Genomic DNA, 22,211 nt, shown 5'->3' with positions numbered 1-22,211 from the left:
AAACTGGAGGAACATTCGAGGGGTGGGGGGAGAGGGACAGCTGGGATCTGAGCCAGCCCCCATGTGAGGGGGGAGGAAGCACCACCTACCTCCCTTCCTGGCCCTGACCCCACTAACTAACTCCAGCCTTTTTCAGAAGCATTTTTGCCTTTTATATTCCTTATCGGAATGTATAGTTATCTCTGCATAAATTACAGTAATTAAGAGATAAATCCCTAAATCTAATAATTGGGATCTTAATATTCGCTACTGTGGAAACTAAAGGAAAATGAATTATAACTACTCAAAGATTCACAAAACCTGCCCAGTTATTAATATACAGTACACAGTCATAATCAAGACATTCCTTTAAGGAAAGATTGAGAAAGACACTATATTTATTAATCCCCTCAAGCTTTTGATTTATCAGCTCAATTCTTCATTTCAGAAGCTGGAGGTCAGGTTTTACACCTCCAGTTTTAGTTGTCCAGTAAAGGTACTGAACTTGCTTTTTTCTTGCTTTTTATACACTGTATCTTATTAGAAGTCTCAGAATTGCTATCTTTCCATGCAGAGGGGGAAAAACACCCTATACTTAGGCCCTATAACTTCTTACCAAGCCACAATTTATGCCGTCTGTACCTGAGTCTATCCTCTCTGATGGAACATAATGGAACTCTATCTACTGAGAGGGAGGAGGCTGAGGTGAAGGGGAGGAATCCAGTACAGTTTCAAAGCCAATCCTGACTCTGTAGACACTAAATAGTCTGCAAAATCAGCATTGTAGTTTTGCAAGGTCTGTAGCAGCGTAAACCTGCATATCTCAGGGATGGCTGAGTGTTGCAGGATACATTTCTACCATAAACTAATAAATCAAGATCCTTTCCCAGACCATTAACTTTATCATACTATCTCCTCCGATGTGCCTGGTTAAAAAGCAATTATTACGGTGGAAAATGTTTAGAGGACATTTACTTTATAAAAACCGCTGCTTAATGTCAATTACATAGAAAATGGAAAGCAAAATGTAACTGAATTTAAAAAAAAAAAAATCACACACTCTTCATTTCCAAAGTGAGCAACAACAAAATCCACCAGTTTCCCAGTGAAGTTGACAGTCATGGAGATGGCTGGTGCAATCTCTCCCTCAGGGGATGGGAGAAGGTGATGGCTGGATTTCACAATTGGGTATCTTGATAGAGCCATAATCCTACAGTGAAATAGAAGGAAACTTAATTTTTTCAGTTCTAAAACATGATGAGGATGGTCCATAAATAAGCAGAACAAATACAGACATCAGACTTCAAAACACAAATACTGCGTACAGTGCATTAGGAAAGGTAAGCGAAACTGGACAGTATTCAGTATGTAGATTGATTTTAGCATTTAGGGCCCAATCCAATGGCCACTGAAGTCAGTGAAAGGACTCCTATTATCTTCAGTGGACTTTGGATCAGACTCAATCTTCAGCACGTTGCCTCAGCAATCCTTGAGCAAATTTAGCTATCTATGGTAGGCACTAGACCACAGGCTCAGTGCCATATTTTTTGTACACAAAAAAAGCAGAATACAATAAAGTATCTGCATATATTGAAGCATTCAATATCTTTTTACACATATATAAAAACACTTTTTAAAAGTTGTTTTTAAACACGAATAAACATTTTAAAATATTTTGTCAAGGATATACTTCCACTACAGAAAGGAACAGCTGAGAGTCTACCAGCAGGCACTGCAGCACACAGAAAAATGAGAAAGTAAAATCAGTGTGTCATCCACAACTCTTAACAGAACAACTCTTCCAGAAGAATTATCCATTGTGGAAAAGAAGCAGCTGCTTTGATGTCCTAGACAATGCACATACATTACAAGAGGCTCCTGAAAAGCAGCACAATTTCACTAAATATCCTGCCAGCCACAGCACAGGATGGCGAGGACTTTTGAAAGTGAAAATAAGCCTGATATTTTGACTCAGAGCACCACTGCGAAATAATTCAAGGAAGGAAGTATGAAATAAATAGTTGATATCCTCCATGCAAAATAGGACTTCATAACAACCATCCTTCCATAACTTTTGATTACAAGTGAGCAGTAATCCAACCTTAACATTGAAAACTTTTCATTCGTTCACCTTCAGTTTGGATTTTTTAAGTGTAGTTTTTACTTTCACAAAATATTTTATGACCTAATATTTTAATGGGAAATTTTGTAGGACCATGTGACCAACTACTTCTTTCTCTACTTCATTTCTCAGTCTTTAAAAATAAATAGGTGGAAGGTTCCTGTAACCAGATTCCTCCAGGTGTTGAGTCACAGGGTAGAAATCAAAAGTAAAGTGTAATAAATGTTACTAGGAAGTTCCATATGCTATTGAAATCTCAAGATTCTCCTTAAAACAATCCAGTATGATAAAAATCGCTATTTCAAGGCAGTGAAGACCTTCAAGTACACCTTGAGTGGTAGCTGGTCAGATAGTAATGTAAAACTGGATACCAGAGACCCGATTACAAAAAACATGCACAGATGTATCTCTCTATATATTTTCCTGCATAAAGTCCAAGCTAGATTCAAACTCATGTTAATCAAAATTCCAAGTTATTCCCAGCACAGTTACATCCCCCAGCACAGTTACATCCGCACAATTTATACTGTACTCAAGCCTGAATCCAAATTCCCCAAGGCCAAAATGTACTGAAGAGAAACACCAGCTATCTATAGTGTTTGGAGCAAGGCTCTTCTCAGTCTACCCACTACAAACCAGTAGTAATTCCCTTCATTGTGCTGCAGGATACAAGAATCTGGAGGGCAGACTTTGAAGACTGGCCTTTTCTAAACTGGCATCTTCTTCGCTGCATTCTGTAGCTAGGAACTTGGCACACACTGTTCTCAAAGTCTGCTGTCCAGCCTCCCTGATTTTACCAAGGTTCTGAGTGTCCCTCGTCCACCTTTGGAAAAATAAAGGCTGTATTGTACATTAAGTTGCTAAGAACTTTTATCATTAGAGCTTGTGACATTTTAATTCATATTTTTAAAAATCCATGTCTTTCCACACTCACTGTGTCTGTTTCCAGAGATTACTCACCCCCACGTGTGATCCCTTGCGCTTGGACCAAAATCAGTGTAAAAACCCAGTTTTTCTCCTAACCACATGGTTGGATCAATGTTCCCAATGAATGGCTTAGAGGCATCACTCTCCAGAATGGTAATAAAATCTGCACCTGGAAGATGAAATTTTGAAAAGCTATAACTGTATAAAAAAACCTCAAAGTTATTCTTCTGATCACACAGGATAGATGCAACTCCCTCTAGCACCAGTCAGTGCCAATTCTACATTGACCAAAGGTTACTAAAGAGTGATGCAAGGTGTTCTCTCTCATCCATTGCTGTATACGCTGTTTCTGAAGTGCTCCCTGCCCTTGCTACCTAAGACTCCTCAGTATGGACCCCTTACACCAATAATTCACCCCATTCCACAAAAGTGTTTGTTAATAGTGTTCCTAAAGTCTCTCCTGCCCCGCCCCCCAAGATGGAATTGCAGCCTTACTTCAAGAACACTTTTAGAGCGTTTTATTTAGTACAATAAAAATATGAGTGAAGGACTTGGTGGCTCAGACGATTTGAATGGGACACAGAACTCCTCCTTTCTAGAGATCAGCTCAAATGCAGCTCACATAGGTAATGACTGAAAGTGGATATTATTTGATGACTGCTGATCTATGTAAAATAAGCTAGCCTGGGTCCAGTTCAGAACAGACAGGTGTTCACTTCACAAAAACTCACCATCATATTCGGTACTTTTATTGGCTGTCTCATCAGAGACAAGAAATGAATGAGCACAGCAACTGAGCTGCTCACTCATCATTAGAAATGTCCCCTCAAGGTCAAGGTCGAGGCATGTTGGTAACTGACAACGTGGGAGAAGTTTGCTCTGCCCTCAGACATGATACTTTTATTCTAAGATTCTCATAAAAATCAGGTAATTTTAATCAGAAACAAAGCAATGCTTGCTCATTTCTCAAAGAGTGGAATCTCAAATTTCCTGTACCTCAATTACCAGTGAATTTATGAATTTCCTAGAAAGTTACGTAATATTTATATAAAACCTAGAATTCTGTAATTTTATATTAAATCTGTGTCACCAGTGGACAGAGATGTAGATTTCTTAATCTAAGGTTTGTCCTGAAATTTCTTACTACTGACATCTGAATTGCTTCTTTTGGAAATAAACATTTCACTAGCACAAAGAAACTTTCAAAAGAAAATAAGTAAATTACTGATCCAGTCATTAATGCTTTTGGTTCATGAAGGCTTCAGTTGATGGGTTTTAATGTGCATGAGAAATAAATACTTTCAATATATTTCTTATATAGATACTTTCAGGTTAAAAACATGGGCTACACTGTTCTATTTGAAGGGGAAAAAAACACTAAGAGAACAAGTATCCGAGGGGTAGCCGTGTTAGTCTGGATCTGTAAAAAGTGACAAAGAGTCCTGTGGCACCTTGTAGACTAACAGACGTATTGGAGCATAAGCTTTTGTGGGAATATTCACCCACGAAAGCCTATGCTCCAATACGTCTGGTAATCTACAAAGTGCCACAGGACTCTTTGTCACTAAGAGGACAGAGAGTGGCCCAACTTTCAACTCCCGGAGTTCTGAATTGTTTTTTTAGAGGGTGGGGGTGGCCTACTGAATTGGCCAAAGTGTCAGGTCCCTAAACTAAAAACCATCAGGACACTTGAGGTGGTCAGAGCCATTTGTGCAATAGACCAGTGCTTCTTGTTGCTTCCTAGCCCCCATGTCATATGTCAGCATGACATGCTGCATCAATGCCTGCAAACTCCATATTGACATGGAGACAACACCTGCTCAGGGGAACAATTGGTTCCTTTAATAGAAGGGGAACACAAACCATAATGCTAAACCCATCATCAGCATCACTCCTTCCTAATGCCCTTTGTGCACCTTGAGGAACTTGTGAGAGAATAATGTTACAAAGCCTCCCCCACACACTCCAGTTCCACCTGATCTTGGCCCTTTCCATTCATGAGAGCAGCAGGGACAATCCTGACACATATGTAGTGCTAGAAAAGCAAATTTTCTTGCTCATATATGTTAAAACCAACATCTTAGAGTATAAAATTAAGTACATTTTAATAAGAATTCCTCTCTCTCATACTACTATTTATAATGTTTACGTTATACATTTCTCAGCTTTGACAATGCAAATAGACTAGTTCATTTCTCAAGTTTATAATTCATGGCTAGCCATTTTCATTTTCAGGCACTCAAGAAATGCACAAGGCTGCACTAATTTGCTTGCAGACATTGTAAGGGAATGTTTATTTTAAAACTAGAAGTCTTGTGGCACCTTAAAGACTAACAGATTTATTTGGGCATAAGCTTTCATGGGTAAAAAAATGAAGTGGGTATTTTACCCACGAAAGCTTATGCTCAAATAAATCTGTTAGTCTTTAAGGTGTCACTGAACTCCTCGTTGTTTTTTTGGATACAGACTAACATGGCTACCTCCTGATATTTTAAAACTGTTTCCATTGGAATTAAAACTAATGGAGAAGTTAAAAAAAACTAAATTTGGAGCCAAGTTTATCTGAAAGAGTCTTTAAACTTAAAGACAGGTTTCAGAGTAGCAGCCATGATAGTCTGTATCCACAAAAAGAACAGGAGTACTTGTGGCACCTGAGAGACTAACAAATTGATTTGAGCATAAGCTTTTGTGGGCTACAGCTCACTTCTTCGGATGTAGCCCATAAAAGCATATGCTCAAATAAATTTGCTAGTCTCTAAGGTGCCACAAGTACTCCTGTTCTTTTTAAACTTCAACTTTCTTTAAGTAAATATTTTCCTATTTCCAGTGTTGTTGTAGCCATGAAGGTCACAGGATATCAGAGAGACAAAGTGGGTGAGGTAATATCTTTAATTGGACCAACCTCTGTCAGGGAAAGAGAGAAGCTTTTGCTCTTACAAAGAGCTTTACTTCAGGTCTGGGAAAAGTACTTAGAATGTCACAGCTACATACAAGGTGGAATAGATTGTTAAGCATAAGGAGCTACCACGTGTTGCAAGAGGCCATTCAAGGTGAAGTGGGCAGTTAACACCTCTGCAGTAATACGACAAAGAAGGGTTAGTGGGTTACAGATTGTTAATAACCAAAAAAAATTGTTGTAATGAGTTATAAATTGATTGTCTTTATTGAATCAAAATGATGAATTTAAGCTCTCAGGCTCATCTTTTGGAAGAATTGTGCAGGTTTCCTTTGAGGATGAGGTCAGATATGGAGTGCCTGACTTGTGAAAAGTGGCCTCATGGTCCTCATCCTCAAAGGAAACCTGCATAGAGCCTGGGCACTTAAATCCATAACTTTGCTAGACATTAAAAAAAATCATTGATTCAATAAAGACACTGGATTTATGGCTCATTACAACAAACCTGTCATCCACTAACCCTCCTTTGTCCTACAACAGCAGAGGTGTTAACTGCCCACTTCACCTTCAATATTTTGCTTACAGAAAGGTATTTAGACAATCACTCCTCTCTTTTACAAGAAAGAAAAAAATCTGAGGTTGATTATTGAAAAGTTCTCTCCAGCTGGGAATTCCACTTAAAACCAGTGGTGATATCACTTCCTCTTACTTGTTTGAAGAAAGTGGATTTTTAAGTGTATCACTGACATGATAATGGAACTGCTATAAAACACAAAAGTTTAAATAAAACTATTTCACCCTACTGCTGTGAGGAACAGTCTTGTGCTAACAGGAGGATGGATTCAATGACGCAGTAGGTTCTCTTCTTTCTAGCTCCTGTGATTACACCTTGTAGGATATACTCCTAAAATAAGGCTGACACAAAAAGGTACCTGTTTGATTAAGCAGAATTGCTGAACCTTCCAGGTTTGGCCACCCCTCATTGTCGTATCCAAACCTGAAAGGCCAGATTGCAGCAGAGAAGGCTCTTGTTGAAGGCTATAAGAAAAGAGAATGAAGAATTAAAAACCTGATAAATTCTATTATGTCTTTTAATCTAAGGTGCCATAAAACAGATCTAAGATTACACATTTTAATTAGTACATGTTCCTAACACAAGTAAGTAGATCACAGAGGTCTGTAGGTATTATTAATAGCACATAATTTCCACAAATAGAGAAAATCAGGAAGTCATGACATTTAAAACGTACCCACACAAAGAAGGTAGGCAAATGAATAAGAAGGGGGGAGGGGTTACTCTCTCCCCATTCATGATGTGTCATAAACCTGGATAAATACCACAAAAAAAGTTACCGACAGACATTCACTCACATTTCAGTGTATTTGCATCACCTTTATTCAGACCTTTTCTTGTATTTGCCATCTGTGTTTATTCTAATGAAAACTAGTAGGAACAGTTGTCATAAAAGCAAGTTTTGAGTGAATATTTCAGGATAGTCACAGAGAGAAAATTTCTAATTCATAATTGCAATTATTCACACCAGAAACTTGATTTTATAACATTCATCCACTCATGGAACAAAAACATGTCATGTAACGTGTCCAATCAAAACAGCTCTAATTTCAAACTGAAGCTATTGAATACTCAAAGCAAAACTAAATTTGTAAGTAAACTGCATGCTGAAATATGTGAGCATAAAACAATCTCTCTTACCTGAAGCTGTCACAGCAACACCCAGCTCTTTGGCCTGATAGGAAGTTTGGATCCCACCCACCCCCTTTAAAAAAAACAATCAAATCTCCTTAATGAATCGAGAAGGGATGCTTCTAACTTGGAATAGTTTGTCAGAAAGGCTCCACTCAGAGCGACATACTAATAAGGTGGTTTGCCTCATTAAGGGTCAGGGGGCCAGGGGCCAGCAAGCCCTGTTCAGTTACCAGACCCAACTGGGAAGGGATCAGGTGATTCCTATAAGAGCTTAAGGGGAGCTGCAGGAAGTAGGGTGGCTCCTGTGTTCTGAATAGAGTTCAAGTGCAGCATTAGTCCTTCCTGGACTTGGGAGACAGCACAGAAGCCTTACAGTGACCGACCTGTTGTTGTGTATAAATGAATTTGTGAGGTAAGAGTCCCATGGTCTTTTCAAAAGCTGGTTCTCCATGGCAGCACAACAGGCCTGTCACTGTACCAGCTTCAGCTTAGATTTTCACTGTGGTTACCCTATACTGCTGAGCATACAAGCAATGGAGCACTGCAACATCAGCCTAGTGACATGTCATGGTTAAGACAGCATTTCAAACAAGAAGCATGTGACTGCCTTTCAAATCAAGGATTTAATTCCAGCTAATAAAGAACGTTATTCCAACTCATCTGATCCAGTTTTAAACAAAATGCTTGTTAGGTGGGTAAATCCTATAGTCTAATCAAAGCACTCCATTTCTGAACTGAAGACTGTAACCCTTATCCAGGACAAAGGATAATGTGGATAAAAACTTGGTACTGTTCACGAAGGGGGATGTATGAAGCTTGGAAATGAATCTGATGTAATATCACGCACACTTCAACACTGCCCAGCTCAACAAAATTTGAACAGATTCTGCTATGACTCAGCCAAGTTACAGGCACTGAGTTTAGAGTCTCCAGCCTGCTTGGTACAAAACCACTTGCTTGCTTCATTATCACATGTTCTTAGGTCATGAATACATGGGCAACTAGTTGCATCAACATCAGTGAAGTACATGAACTCCCTCATTACCTCTTGAGTTAAATTCTGCCCTAATTAAAGTAACCCTGCATCAGCCAATTGAAGGGGAAAAAAAGTGTACTCACAGACTACCTTATATAATAAAAGTTTTACTGAGGCACTGGAAAGATTGATATCATTCCCCCAGTCAGAGAGTGGAAGTCAGAACAACCATTCACATTCATCCTCATGGAAGGAGGGTGGAAAAAGTGGAAAGACACTCTCTCAAGAAGAGGCAATTTCAACATTTTTCCCAATCCTGGAGATGCCCCAAAACACCTTTACACCATAAAAGCCCTTGGATTTACATTATATTGTAAATCCACACTTTACAGTCCAATGAGTTCTCACTTGTTCTCTCTTCCCACATCCTCCTCTTGCTGTGTCTAATTTTCCTTTCTTTTGCCCTACATTTTCTTTGGACCATTCCCTTTTTCCTACTTGTCTTTCCTCCCTCCTCAGTTTTACACCATACTAATAGTGTCACTATTCATTACTCTCTGCAAGTGCTTTGGAGGCAATTCTAACTTAATTTTAGTCTTCATTTTTCCCACCCATTATTTTGTATTTGTATTACAGAAGCACTTAACAGTCCCAAGCAAGATCAGGGCCCCATTGTGATAGCTGCCATATGTATTCATAGCAAGAAAGACAGTTGCTGCATGAAAACAACTGCAATTCAAACAGACAAGGCAGACAAAGGGTGGGAGAAAGGAAGTATTATCCCCCATTTTTTAAAAAACAGATGGGGAAGTAAGGCACAGAGATTGAGGGCTTGTCCACACTACCCACCGGATCAGTGGGCAGTGATCGATCCAGCGGGGTCAATTTATCGTGTCTAGCATAGATGCAATAAATCAACTGCTGAGCGCTCTTCCGTCGACTCCAGTACTCCATCAGAATGAGGAGCACAAGCGGAGTCGATGGGAGAGCATCAGCTGTAGACTTACTGCAATGAAGACACCGCAGTAAGTAGATCTAAGTACGTCTACTTCAACTATGGTATTTGAGTAGCTGAAGTAGCGTATCTTAGATCAACCCAGCGCGGAAGTGTAGACAAGCCCTAAGTGATTTTCCCAATGTCATAAAACAAGTCTGCTACAAAGTCAGGAACTGAGACCAGATCTTCCAAGACCCACTCCAGTGACTCAACCACAAGACCATTTTCCTCTGTTCCATACATATAATGAGTGACTTGTAGTTGCTGTGTATTGCTGGGAAGATTTCTAAGGGATCATTTGTAGATGTTACAGTGTGTTTGAAAATATAATTCTTTGTTAAAAAAACAACAACATATTACTCACCCCTTGGCCTAATTTCTTCTCATAAGCTTTATATCGCAGTCCTAATCCTAGCAAACCCACACCAACAAACAGCCATAAGACTTGAAACAGAAAAAACACAGGAAATTAGTTGTGAGAAAGAAAAAGGGAAAGAGTGCAGAGTTAATTTCATGGTCTCAGTTAAACATGGAAGGATATATTCTCTTCTTGGGATTAATATTCAAGGAATGGGAGATACTGTCTGGTTATAGTTAAATCTTCACATATTTCAACAATAACACAGTCCCAAGGAAGTGTAAGTACTTAGAAAGTATCTGCCCATCAGCATACATGCAGATATTTTCTGAAGAAAAATCTATCTGCCTTGCATTCATGTCCTCCAAAACAAAGCAGAAACAGCAGGGTTCATATAGCACTTTCCTTTGTATAGCTGAAATTATCTCTACTGAAGAACCTGTTACAGAAATTCATAAAGGCAAAAAGAAAATGCTCTGTTTTTTCCTGGCTTTGTACCAGAAATCCTTCTGGAGTATGGAAATATTAATTTGTTAATATTATCTTGCCAAGCAAATAGCTACAGTTTACTTTAAAAACTCCCAGACCTAGAAAGATGCAGTCCCTACCAAACCTTCTTAGAAGCACTTTTCTAAATGTACAAATTGGGAGATTCTTGAAGAAGCACTAAAACCTTATAGAATGTAAATCATAGCTTCTCTGTTGCTTCTGAAGTCTGCCAAATCACAGCAGTGGACAGCTAAGGACTCTCAGGGTTTGGCACTTCATAACTCGGTGATTAAATCACTTTGTGATCATTTCACATATACAAAGGCACGTTATGCCTACCAAAAAACTCAGTTAACTCGTGTCAATTCATTCATCAAATCCTTAAACAAACAGTGATAAATTGACATATAATTAATTTTACATTAATATCAAACTCTTGTAAAACAACTTTACCGCACTTTTAGGCAAACTTTACTATGAATAATGGCAGGGAAAAAAAGACACATATTTACATGCCTTATAAAGCACAAAGGTGTTTGAGGTAGAAACTGACCAAAGAGCAGTAAAACCTGGGAATGCTGGGGAAGTAAAGCCGGAGGTCAGTGTGGCAATAAGTTATAATATCAGCTATCCAGTGAAGCCAGGAGACAGAGTATTTTACTGTTCCACTCTTCTGAAGTTATAACAAGGCTAATGGCTTTGTTTTGGGGGTGGTAAAACTTCTCACATTGACTATAAATATATTTTACTACACCCTAGGTACTTATATGGCCCCACTACCACAGTTTCTGAGCATTTCACCATCTTTAATAATATTCATAACACCCATGAGGGGTAGGGAAGTACCATCATCTCTGTTTTACAGATGGGGAAGTGAGGCACAGAGTGGCTAAGGGATTTGCCCAAGGTCATGCACGTCGTGATGGCAAAGCAGGGACTTGAACACAGGCCTCCTACAGCCTGACCTAATGCCCTAACCTCTAGAAAACTTCTCTCTCTAATTCTCTATGTAACTAAAAAGCTATTATTGGACTATGTGATCTCAATTCTCCACTACATCTCAGATGTGCTCAGTTGTAGCAGAGAATGGCAGCCACAGGGAGTTGGCTGCAACTCATTGATCCTCAACCAACAGAAGTTACAGCAGTGAGGCTCCTATGTCCAGTTGTGCCACTGAGGTTAACAGGGTGGTCAACTCACAATTTTATTGCAAGTTTCATGACATTTGGTATTATTTTTACTTAAAACCCCAGCTCATAGAACCATGTTATTTTGTGAGAATTTCAGCCTTCATTTAAAAAAATATGAAAGCAAGTTTTTAATCTCTCATGCTTGCAGAAAAAAAGCTTCAAAATGTGACCCAAATGCATCCTAAAGGTTTAGAAACCAGAAGGCCAAAATAAATAAAAACAATCTAACTCTTTTTTTATGAAAGGTTGATAATTTTTGTGAGGTCCGACTCTTAAAAAAAAAAAAAAAAGTTAACGTTTGGGATTAGCAATACTATGTAAGCTCCAGCAAATGAGGCATAGTGAAACTCTGGTCTACCACTTGCCCCCTCTTCCCTCAAGCTTGACATGCCCCTTCCTCCTCCTTGTGCTGGGGCTGAGGGGTGCAACTGACATAGGCAACTTGACAGACTAGAGACTCGGACCTTGTGACTCTGAAAGCGTTTCTCCCGGCCCAGGGTTAATGTCCTTGGCATTTTTATTTTTGTCTTCCATACATTTTAGGCTTGTGCAGTTATATATTTTCCTGCTTGATATCAAATGTTTAGTTATTGGCTTCTTTACAAAAGCAGCAAAGAAAGCAACTTTAATAATTTACGACCATAGTCTCTCCTTAATCTGTGCTCTGTGCCTAAAACTTCCACTCAGTATCAGTGGAAGATCACACTCCATCATTTTCATTAGCATACTCACTAATAAAATTGTTAAAACCTTATAGTATGTCATTAATGCTATTTGCAATGTAGTAGTGTTCCACATTTTTCTAAGCCTCTTAGGACATGTATGTGCCAACCAATAATTCACCTTATTTACACAAAAAATTCTATTTTGGTAGGTCATTTTTCAAGTTTGGAATCTTCAGTCAAAAGATACTGGCAGTAGAAGTGATCATCTTTGAGTTGGTCTGCTTTTTTGTTTTGTTTTATTTGCTTTTAAATTCTATCAGATTAGCATCTTTTACCAGTATCAAATTCAGACAGTAGGTTTTATAGCTGCATGAAACCTGAGCAAGATTTAAAGTGCCAACAGCAGTTATGATTTCAGTATTCAGTTAATTGAAAAATAAACATTGTTAGATCAACGGGAACAGCTTTATGTTCTCATTTTGTTTTAGTTTTCAGACCAGTTTTAAAACTGTCACTACCATGGGAATAAGGACACACATGCTTTGTTGATACCACTTTGAGAACTAAGACTACTTCTCCCAGGGGTCCTGGAACAATTTGTATAGTGGGGGTGCCGAGAACCATTGAACCAAACTGTAAACGCTACAGATGGAAACCACTTCAAGCCGGGGATGCAGTAGCACCTCCCGCACCCCTAATTCCAGTACCTATGACTTCTCCTGCAAATGGATAAGAAAAATACTGTAAATAGTGGACCAGACCCTCTGCTAATGTGAATCAGAATTGCTCTGGAACTACACCAGTTGAAGATCTGGCCCTGTATCTAAAGTATCAGAACAAATATCTCTAAAAACTGACTAAGGAAAATCCTGCACTGCTTTACTTTTCTCTTATTGAAATCATATTCCCAATTCAACAGTACGATTAAATTAGAGGTACTTAGTTTAAGAAAGGAAGCAAAACTATACTTACATAGTTTGATATATTTTTCACTTTGTTTGAATAGCGGCTTATGGCTACTTTTAACTTGAAATATACAATTAAGGTTCTTCCTGGAGCCAATAAGTTCATCTAGCCCAACAAACAACATGACAACTCCTGTAACAAACATAACATTATTAGTTTTTCATGTACCTTTTACTTATTAAATGCAATGAGACTGTGATAACACAACCTTATAGCTGAGGATTTACATATCCAAAGTTTATGGACAGTCAAAGCTTTCGCTCCCACTGCAACAATAACTTACCCAGATAGAATTACATTTATCTATATTTGCAAACTATAGTAATACAATAAATGCACACAAGTTATATTGGCTGGGATGGCCCTGCTTATCAATGTCATGATACTCACTGAGGTATGTAACCCTTTGGACATAATTTTGCATTTGGTTTAAATACTTGTAGACATGTATTGTATACAATAACCATCGGTGACTGAGCACACACCTTCATTGCTTATCAAAATTAAACTTGCACAAATTGTAAATATTTCAAAATAAGAGTATCCCAACAAATTATTTAAAACCTCATGGTACCCTATTCTAACAAAAAAAATATGGAGAGCCAGAATGATATTCTCTAATTTTAATAAATTCCTGTTAAGATAAGATTTAACATGCCTAGAACAAACGGAAAGACCAATTTATAGAACTCCTGGGAAAAAGACAATGAGGCAGAGCCTCATCCCTTTTAAGACAGCTTTGTGCTGCTCTGGCAGTAGCCCGCAAAAGATCGCTTTACATAGAGAAATCCCAGCTACTACTCTCTGCAACATCCCTTGGGTTCTGACAGTTCCTCTGCATCCCTTGGGAGCTGCTGGAGCCTATACAACTGAGAGCGGCTCTAGTTTGTTCCTTAAGACCAGACAAGTGCCCAGCAGCCCAGGGACCAGGGATTTAATTTACAGCAAGCTTTGCAGCCCCCAAGTCTACACTGCATCTGGGTGCGAAAAGGCCAGTCCTGAGGATCTGGCTCATTATTTAAAATGGAAATGCTGAGACAACTTTAGCCTTTTTGGGTGCTATTTGTTCCAACTTTAATGTATTTTATCAGGTTCACTTTGCTATAAAAACACTGGTACAAGTTCGATTTGATCTTACTCCATACATATGCTGATTGGGAGAACAGCAATATTACCACAATGCTCTTTTTAAGGAGACTTTTTTATAAAACCAAATTACTTACCCTGAGGCCACGTCCAGACTAGGAATTAAAATCGATTTTAGATACGCAACTTCAGCTACGAGAATAACGTAGCTGAAGTCGAATTTCTAAAATCGAGGTACTCACCAGTCTGGACGGCGCCGCATCGATGTCCACGGCTCTCCGTGTCGATTCCGGAACTCCGTTCGGATTGATGGAGTTCCGGAATCGATGTAAGCGCCCTCGGGGATCGATACACCGCGTCCAGACTAGACGCGATATATCGATCCCCGAGCAATCGATTTTAACCCGCCGATGCCGCGGGTTAGTCTGGACAAGGTGAGTCTGCATCAAGTTCCACTAACACCTTCTGCAGTGTCCCAACCATTTCAGTGGAGCACTGCAGGGTACCATGTCCAAATGCAATATCAGGGCCTTAGATTTTATGTTCTAATACACACTGGATAAATGATACTGAATGGTTTTGCTGAGCAATACAACCGCCACATCAGCCCAATCCTTTTAAAATTTACTAGAATTCATTTGAACAACAGCTTATACCTTAAAATGTGATTTACCTTAAAATAACCTGCTGGAAAATAATAATGGATATTTAGAATCCAGAACGAGTTACAAATCCACTGCTCGCTCATCAAGACACTGTTTATGTAGGAACTGACAGGGCCAGCTTTTCAGCTATGTCTAACCTTGTGTAAGTGATCTGTAACAGCCAACTTTAGAGGCTAGTTGAATGTGGCAAACAATGTATTTGTGTTCTTCTTGACAGCCAACAGTGGGAGCTGTGCTTTTTAAGAAGAGACAACTACATATTGACATATTTAAAAAGCCAAGATGAAGCTTCAAACTGCTTACTGTTGCAATAAAATTTGAGGAGCATATTTTCTTCTCAATATATGTAATTTAGATTAACATTATAGGCATTATCCTGCATTCCTTATACATCAAAGAATCCCACTGGCTGCAATGTAAATTTGGATGCATAAAGCATACAGCATAGGGTTCTGTTGGGATACAAGAATGTGCACTAAAGGGAACATGCATCCTTAAGATGTTTGTGCTGTAGTTAACTAGCTCAAGAAGTGACATTTCATTTCTGTTAAATAGCAGAGTTGTTGCTTTATGTAAAACAGTCCATCAACTTCCTTGCTGTCCTTGAACATTACTAATGTTATAAATGTTGCAAACCACAGTGCTAGTTTTCTGCTCAATGAATGAGAGGGCACACTACCACCCTCTCAATTGGGGACTGATCCAAAGTCCATTAAAGTCAATGGAGAGAGTGAGTGACTTTGGTAGGCCTGGGATCAGGCCTTTGGTCAGTTTCATCAGTTTGAGGAACCACAGTAATGAACATAATAATCTTACTTTCATTATTTCCCAAGTGGCAGTTCCCTACCCAAGTTGCAGTGAGAAAAAGGCAGGATATTGGACAGGGGCAGAGAGCAGGAAATAGCATTGACACCTGAAAGAAACCAGAAGAAACAAGACGTTTGCCGAAAGCCATGCTGCTAGGGAGGAAATACAGTAGTAAACAGTCTCTTGATATACGACGAAAAAAGTTTTATAAGCAACAGAGTGGTGCTAAATACCCAGAAACCATATCTTCCCTAGATCTTTCTCTGAAGAATCAGAGGGCCAGATCCTCAGCTAATGTAAATTGATGTAGTCAGCTCCACTGACTGCCACAGATCCAGCTCATAATTTTGATGTTGCCAACTGAAGGCACTGTAAATTGGCGCCCCCTCTATATTATCACCCAGTGGCCATGCCCTCTGAATCACAAATGTGTATTTCCAAGGGAGTGTCATAGAGATTGATTATATAACCATTTGTGCTCTGTAAAAGCATTATTTCTGAAAGTATTTGACACTTCTCTGATAAGCACTTTCTTCACAAACACCTTTTAAAAATAAAATTTAAATGAATTGTGAAGGCTGAATCTCCTGATCTCCAGCATATTCCAAGAGCAAAGAAAGCTTGAAAAAAAAACATATATAAATAAAAAGCTGAAAATTATTCCTATAGTATTTGAAATAGCATATATTCAGCCTGAGAATTTAAAAAGGTGGAGAGCGATAACAAAGGCATATCGGCACCCTAAAACTGTCTGGACAATCATGAATCAAGTAAAGTATATAAAGAATACATTCCCCACTCCCCAGTCAAAAAATAATATAATCAATTACATTTGAATACCATTTACCTGGCCATGGTTAGCCATAGGTAGCCAGCTAGCATTTTTAAACATGGCTTGCTTTGTCTACCATAGGTGCTAAATAATGCTTTAGAAATTTTTACCCGTTCATACCATTCACTTCACCAGATTGTTTCCCCCTTCTCACCTTAACATAAAAGTCACTTTGTAAAAAGACACAAATTTAGCATTTAGAATTTCACTCTTAAGCTAGTCCCTCCGTATGCTCATACATTTGTTCTTCTTCTATGATGTACTGCCTGTTGGTCTGTATCTTTCTGACACAGATCTGAGTTGGTGAGGAGTTACAGCAAAGATGAGGTTGGCCTGATGTAACTGTCACAAGGGCCATTAAGACAGACTTACCTCCCTGCTTTATGAGATCACATTCCTATGAACCCAGGCCTACATTGTACTGGCCTTTTTTGCTGCCATGCAAACTCAAGCCATATTTACTGGCAGCTATCACCTCTAGGTCTCTTTTACAACATTTCTAGATCTCTCTCTCCCATTGAATATTTCCACTCCATTTTACATTTTCCCCAAGTTGAATATTTTATTTTCTGCCCATATTTTAAACTAATTTTAAACAAAACAGAAGCTAGTTGATCTGCAATTTTTAATTATTTTTCTTATCTGGCTGTCTTTCCACATGGATAACTCCCACCACATTCAAGTCAATGGGAGATGTGCATGGAGAGGACCATTTATTGCTTTAAATGACTGCCTGAGGCTAAAAAAAAGTATATTTTCTTAGTTGTCTTAATTCAGGATCACAGACATACCTAAAAGAAGATGGGAGCTCTCTCTAGCATAAATTCCTCCTGGTACAAATTTATAAGCTGTGCACCACACACAAAAGAATATCTCTAGGACATAGACAAACATGGCTGTACTCATGGCTTTTCCAGGATGCAGACAGCTAACAAAACGTCCAGTCAGTCGAGGCCACATACACATGGTAAAGACAGCAAGAATGTTGCCTGCTATAGCTGCACCCCAGGTCTTTAAGAAAAGGAGACCAGCTGCAGATGCCATGCCTGTGAAAGGACACAAAAGGGCGTCAGTGAGTCATGATCAGTTACACTTTAATTTCCTCCTCATGTTCACACTTGCTTTGAAAAATTCAGTTTTCTAAAAGGCTTAGAAAAAAACGTATAGCAGCCAGAAATATACTGTACAGTACTTAATGGAAAATATAAGTGTGGTTGGAGTGAGAATGGGCACTCCACATAGTAGTATTAGGGATGGCTTTTCCTTACAGCCAGTCAATGAAAGACACTCTGACTTCATTTTCTTAAAAACTGTTCACTCAGCTGGGTAAGAGGATCTAGAAAATATCAAGAGCTAAAGCCATATAGTTTGTCTTGCAGAAAAACTCCTTGTGATAACATAAGGGCAGTGCAGGATGTATTAGGTGGGGAGAGGATGCACCCTTCCTCTTCTCTCTCCCTCCACTGGGCTTCTCCTTGCTTTTATACACCACTTGAGTAACCATGTGACAGCCAGGAACCTGTTAACCTTTAACAGACTGCAGTGTACTTGCCTTATCACATGCCACTGACTGCAGTAGGATTTGGCCTGAAACACAATATTAATAACAGGGAATATACTTATAAAAATAAAATATTATTTTAAAAATATTTTTGTGGTGGTGAATATTTTTCTACCCAAACAGCTATTATTTTGTGATAATGAATATTAGTAAAAGTTTGTAACTTTTTTCTATGATAATCTGGATTACTAACTTTTCTAACAGTGCAAGTGCATGATATAATTCAAGAGCCAATCAGGGTTTGTACAGAACAAGTTATGGAGGTACAACACAAATAAAATATTAACAATAGAGCCAGAATGTGTTTGTTTTACCATACCAATGTCATCAACACAATAGAATTTATTAGGACAACTTCTGTTTGCAGCATTGCCATCTCAAGATTTTATTGTGACACTCATGACGTTTGGTATTTTACTTAAAAGTCCCAGCTCCTGGAGATAAGTGATTAAGGAAGAATCTCAGCTTCCATTAAAAATAAAAGTAAGTTTCTAGCCCCCGTGGTTGTGGAAAACAACTTGAAAATGTGATCCTACAGCACTATGCAGCTTAAAAAACAGAAGGCAAATTAAACCCTGGATTCTTTTTATTATTTCTTAAAATCTCCTTAAAGGGTAGGGGAGACATTAGTTTTGAACATTCGGGGTTGGCAACATGGTCGTGTCTTCTCTCCAAATACATCTAGGAAGAGTTATACAGAGATCAATAAAGTAGGGATCATTTTTCGACACTATTTTACATTCATTATGGATGAAATTCTCAAGGTCTCCAGAAAGGCTGAATGGGCTTCATATGCCTGTCCTGAGTGAGCAGGCAGCCAAAGAGCAGTGCAGCCCTTCCAGGGTCTCCCATAGGTTTCTAGAATGTCATTTGTCACCCGTTTGCAGGAGATGCTAGCCACTGGATTGCATGAGCCTATATCAGGGAAGGGCAAACTTTTTGGCACGAGGGCCACATCTGGGTGGGAAAATTGTATGGCGGGCCATGAATGCTCACAAAATTGGGGGTTGGGGTGCAGACTCTGAGGTGGGGCCAGAAATGAGGAGTTCAGGGTGCGAGAGGGTGCTCCAAGATGGGACCAAGGGGTTTGGAAGGCAGGAGGGGGATCAGGGCTGGGGCAAGGAGTTGGGGCGCAGGAGTAGGTCAGGGGTGCAGGCTCTAGGCGGCACTTACCTCAAGCAGCTCCAAGAAGCAGCAGCATGTCCCAGCTCTGGCTCCTGCATGGCCAACTGGCTCTGCATACTGCCCTGTCTGTATGTGCCGCCCCTGCAGCTCCCATTGGTCATGGATCCTGGCCAGTGGGAGCTGCGGGGGCAGCGCTTGGGGCGGGGGAAGCGTGCGGAGCCCCTTGGCTACCCCTATGTGTAGGAGCCAGAGGAGGGACATGCTGCTACTTCCGGTAGCTGCCCGGAGTGACAAGCCCCACCCTCCTCCCTAGCAGGAGCTCAAGGGCTGGATTAAAATGTCTGGAGGGCTAGAAGCAGTCCCCAGGCCACAGTTTGCCCACCCCTGGTCTAGATCCAACAGCCCCTCCCTAGCATCCATTTGCCATTGGTGCCTTCCCAGCATCCAGTGATTCACTGTATGCCAGCAGAATCAGAGACACAATCTCTGCAGCCACGGAGGCAGGAGCTGGATTTGCCCCAAAGTGAATTTCTGATTAAACAGTAAGTGTTTGCATTTATTGTACTGCCCAGTGGTTGGCAACTTGTGAGGGGAGACCTTCAACATTCACTCCCAGCTGTAGCCCCACTGACTATGCAGTACAACTACACTCTGTGTTAAGTGTTTGCTGGCTCAGCCCCACAGTGCACACATATTGTGAAAGGTAACAAACAGACTTCACTCAAGGGCTCCAGATCCCCAGCTGGTGCAAATTACAGAAGGAGTAATTTACACTAGGGTGGAGCTCTGGCTCATGATTCTTATCCACTGGCCTACAAAGTTCAGGAACAATAAAAGAGATAGATTTGGTACAGAGGAAAGGTGGGATCAGATAGGCAGCGCATAAATAACCAATGCCACTTGTTAATCAAACTATTTTCTTTAGCATCTACTCATGAAAGGAAGAAAAATAAAATGCTTTTTTAGGCATGGGGGCACAAACAAAAAGGGAGGGATTTACATGAAGTATTGGAAATAAAGAAACGCAGCATGTCCACACCAGATTTGCTCATACCTGTAAGACACCAGCCAAAACTGGTAATAGAAGACGAAGACAAAAAGGAAAGCATCACTCCATGGGCCAGTCCCAACAGAACTGCACCTCTGTCAAAAAAAAAATACACATCACTATAATCTTGTAATACATGGCACTGAAAGAGGGACTTTCAGATTAAACAGAACATTTGTGCAGAAAAAAATTACCAATAATATTTAATGACTCTTTTGCTATTAGAGGACCTTTATTTGAGCACACACACATCTTTACTCTGGACACAGTTTGCTTTCCATTTCATCCTGCAGTGAAACCAAAAGTGTTCAGTTTAGAGTATCCAGGGGTTTTTAATCAAAGAAATACATGTGAGGCAGGTCCAGCAGCATCATTAACACATCATTGCAAGATCAGGTACAAAAAAGAAAAGAAGAGGGGGGAAGGGGACAAATCCAGGCTGAGGAGAAATATTTTCATAGTTTCTACAAATGGACCATATAGTGTGACCCTTTTGCACACTAAGCCACAAGTTATCAAAGACACTAAAACCACTACTACGCTGAGTTGACTAATTAACTAACAAGATAACTAATACAGGTTTCTTCTCGATTTTGGAACTCTGATGAGCAAACTTTATTGCATCTGTATTTCGAAAGTGATCCAATTTCATGTTAGCTTATAAATTTGCTTCTTGAGTTTACTTATATTGTGCCTGATCCTGTTCCCGTTTTAAATTACAAAGAGCAGAACTGGGTTAATTTACTTATAGCAAAGTCTTTTGCATTAATAAGTCATTGAATGATGTGTCTTAATTTTAAAATATTTTAGTGTCATAAATCAGATGTATGGCTGAAATACCAAATTATATTCCAGTAGAACCCAGATGACGCCTTCAAGAATCAGAGCCTAATTGTGCTAGTGACACGCTTTGGGGTTCAGACCAGACCAGTAAGGGTTATATCTAGGCACTTCATATCTGAGAACAAGAATAATGGAGAAGGACTTTGTTCCTTCTCTGATTACCGCCTCCAGTTAATAGATATGGGCTGCAATCCTGAAATGAGCTCTGTGTGGGAACAACCCTGCACCCACATGCATCTCATTGCAGGATTGGCGCTTTAGTTACTACTTTACAAAGAATGAAAAAAACAAACGCTTCTCACCCATATGGATTAGGATCTGGCCCAGGGTGTGGATGTCCACTCACAGCCCACCTAGAAACGAGTGAGACCTCTCCAAAAATCCATAATGTGAGGAACATCAGACTGCCAAAAGCCGCTCCTGACAAAAGCCAGTTAGATCTAGGAATGGTTTCTTTTGCTCCATCACCAGTCTTGTTTGCTTCTTGCTTCATACTATCTGTGCCTAGAATAAGGACATGAACACACACTTTACATGTGTGCAAACAAGTTAAAATCTTTTTAGCAGGGTTTATTAAGAAGAAACAATTGGGATTGCAAAACAGTCCTGAAAGTTTACCGACTTAGGCACAAAAATCTGTTCACAACATGATATGTAGCTGGTCAAAAGGCAAGTGGCAGGACACCAAATAGGAAGCACAGAGAAGAGGCCAACAATGTGTGGCAAATCTGTCATGCATAGGAAGCTTTGGGAAGTGCAGCTATCTACTATAGGGAGGTAGTTTATGTGGATAACATGGCACATATTAACAACTTTTTTCTTTCAAAAGTTTTTCTAAGTAGATTTAGTTGTTATGAAAGGTGCCAGACTCAATTCCCATAGCTGTCAGCCATTCCTGGGACTAAGCCACTAAACAGACAGAGCATAAGCAGTGACAGCACTAGCCTCCCCATTGTGCCTTACCAACATGC

The 22,211-nt window shown here is 39.6% G+C and overlaps 1 protein-coding gene across 1 annotated transcript in view; it reads right to left on the bottom strand.

Annotated features, from left to right (window-relative positions):
- The window catches only part of CWH43 (cell wall biogenesis 43 C-terminal homolog), a 42,294-nt gene that overhangs the window by 9,418 nt on the left and 10,665 nt on the right, over positions 1-22,211 (bottom strand). The window contains exons 5-12 of the mRNA XM_030563539.1: positions 21,543-21,744; positions 20,404-20,492; positions 17,455-17,709; positions 13,280-13,405; positions 9,970-10,049; positions 6,857-6,962; positions 3,062-3,197; positions 1,040-1,189 (exon numbers count right to left, since the gene is read on the bottom strand). Coding sequence (XP_030419399.1) covers positions 1,040-1,189; positions 3,062-3,197; positions 6,857-6,962; positions 9,970-10,049; positions 13,280-13,405; positions 17,455-17,709; positions 20,404-20,492; positions 21,543-21,744 — 1,144 coding nt within the window. The remainder of the gene's footprint in view (positions 1-1,039; positions 1,190-3,061; positions 3,198-6,856; positions 6,963-9,969; positions 10,050-13,279; positions 13,406-17,454; positions 17,710-20,403; positions 20,493-21,542; positions 21,745-22,211) is intronic.

This window comes from Gopherus evgoodei, chromosome 5, assembly GCF_007399415.2.
Source record: "Gopherus evgoodei ecotype Sinaloan lineage chromosome 5, rGopEvg1_v1.p, whole genome shotgun sequence".
Lineage (NCBI taxonomy): Eukaryota > Metazoa > Chordata > Testudines > Testudinidae > Gopherus > Gopherus evgoodei.
The sequence above is the reverse complement of the archived record's forward strand: the minus strand, read 5'-3'. Positions and strand labels throughout refer to the sequence as shown.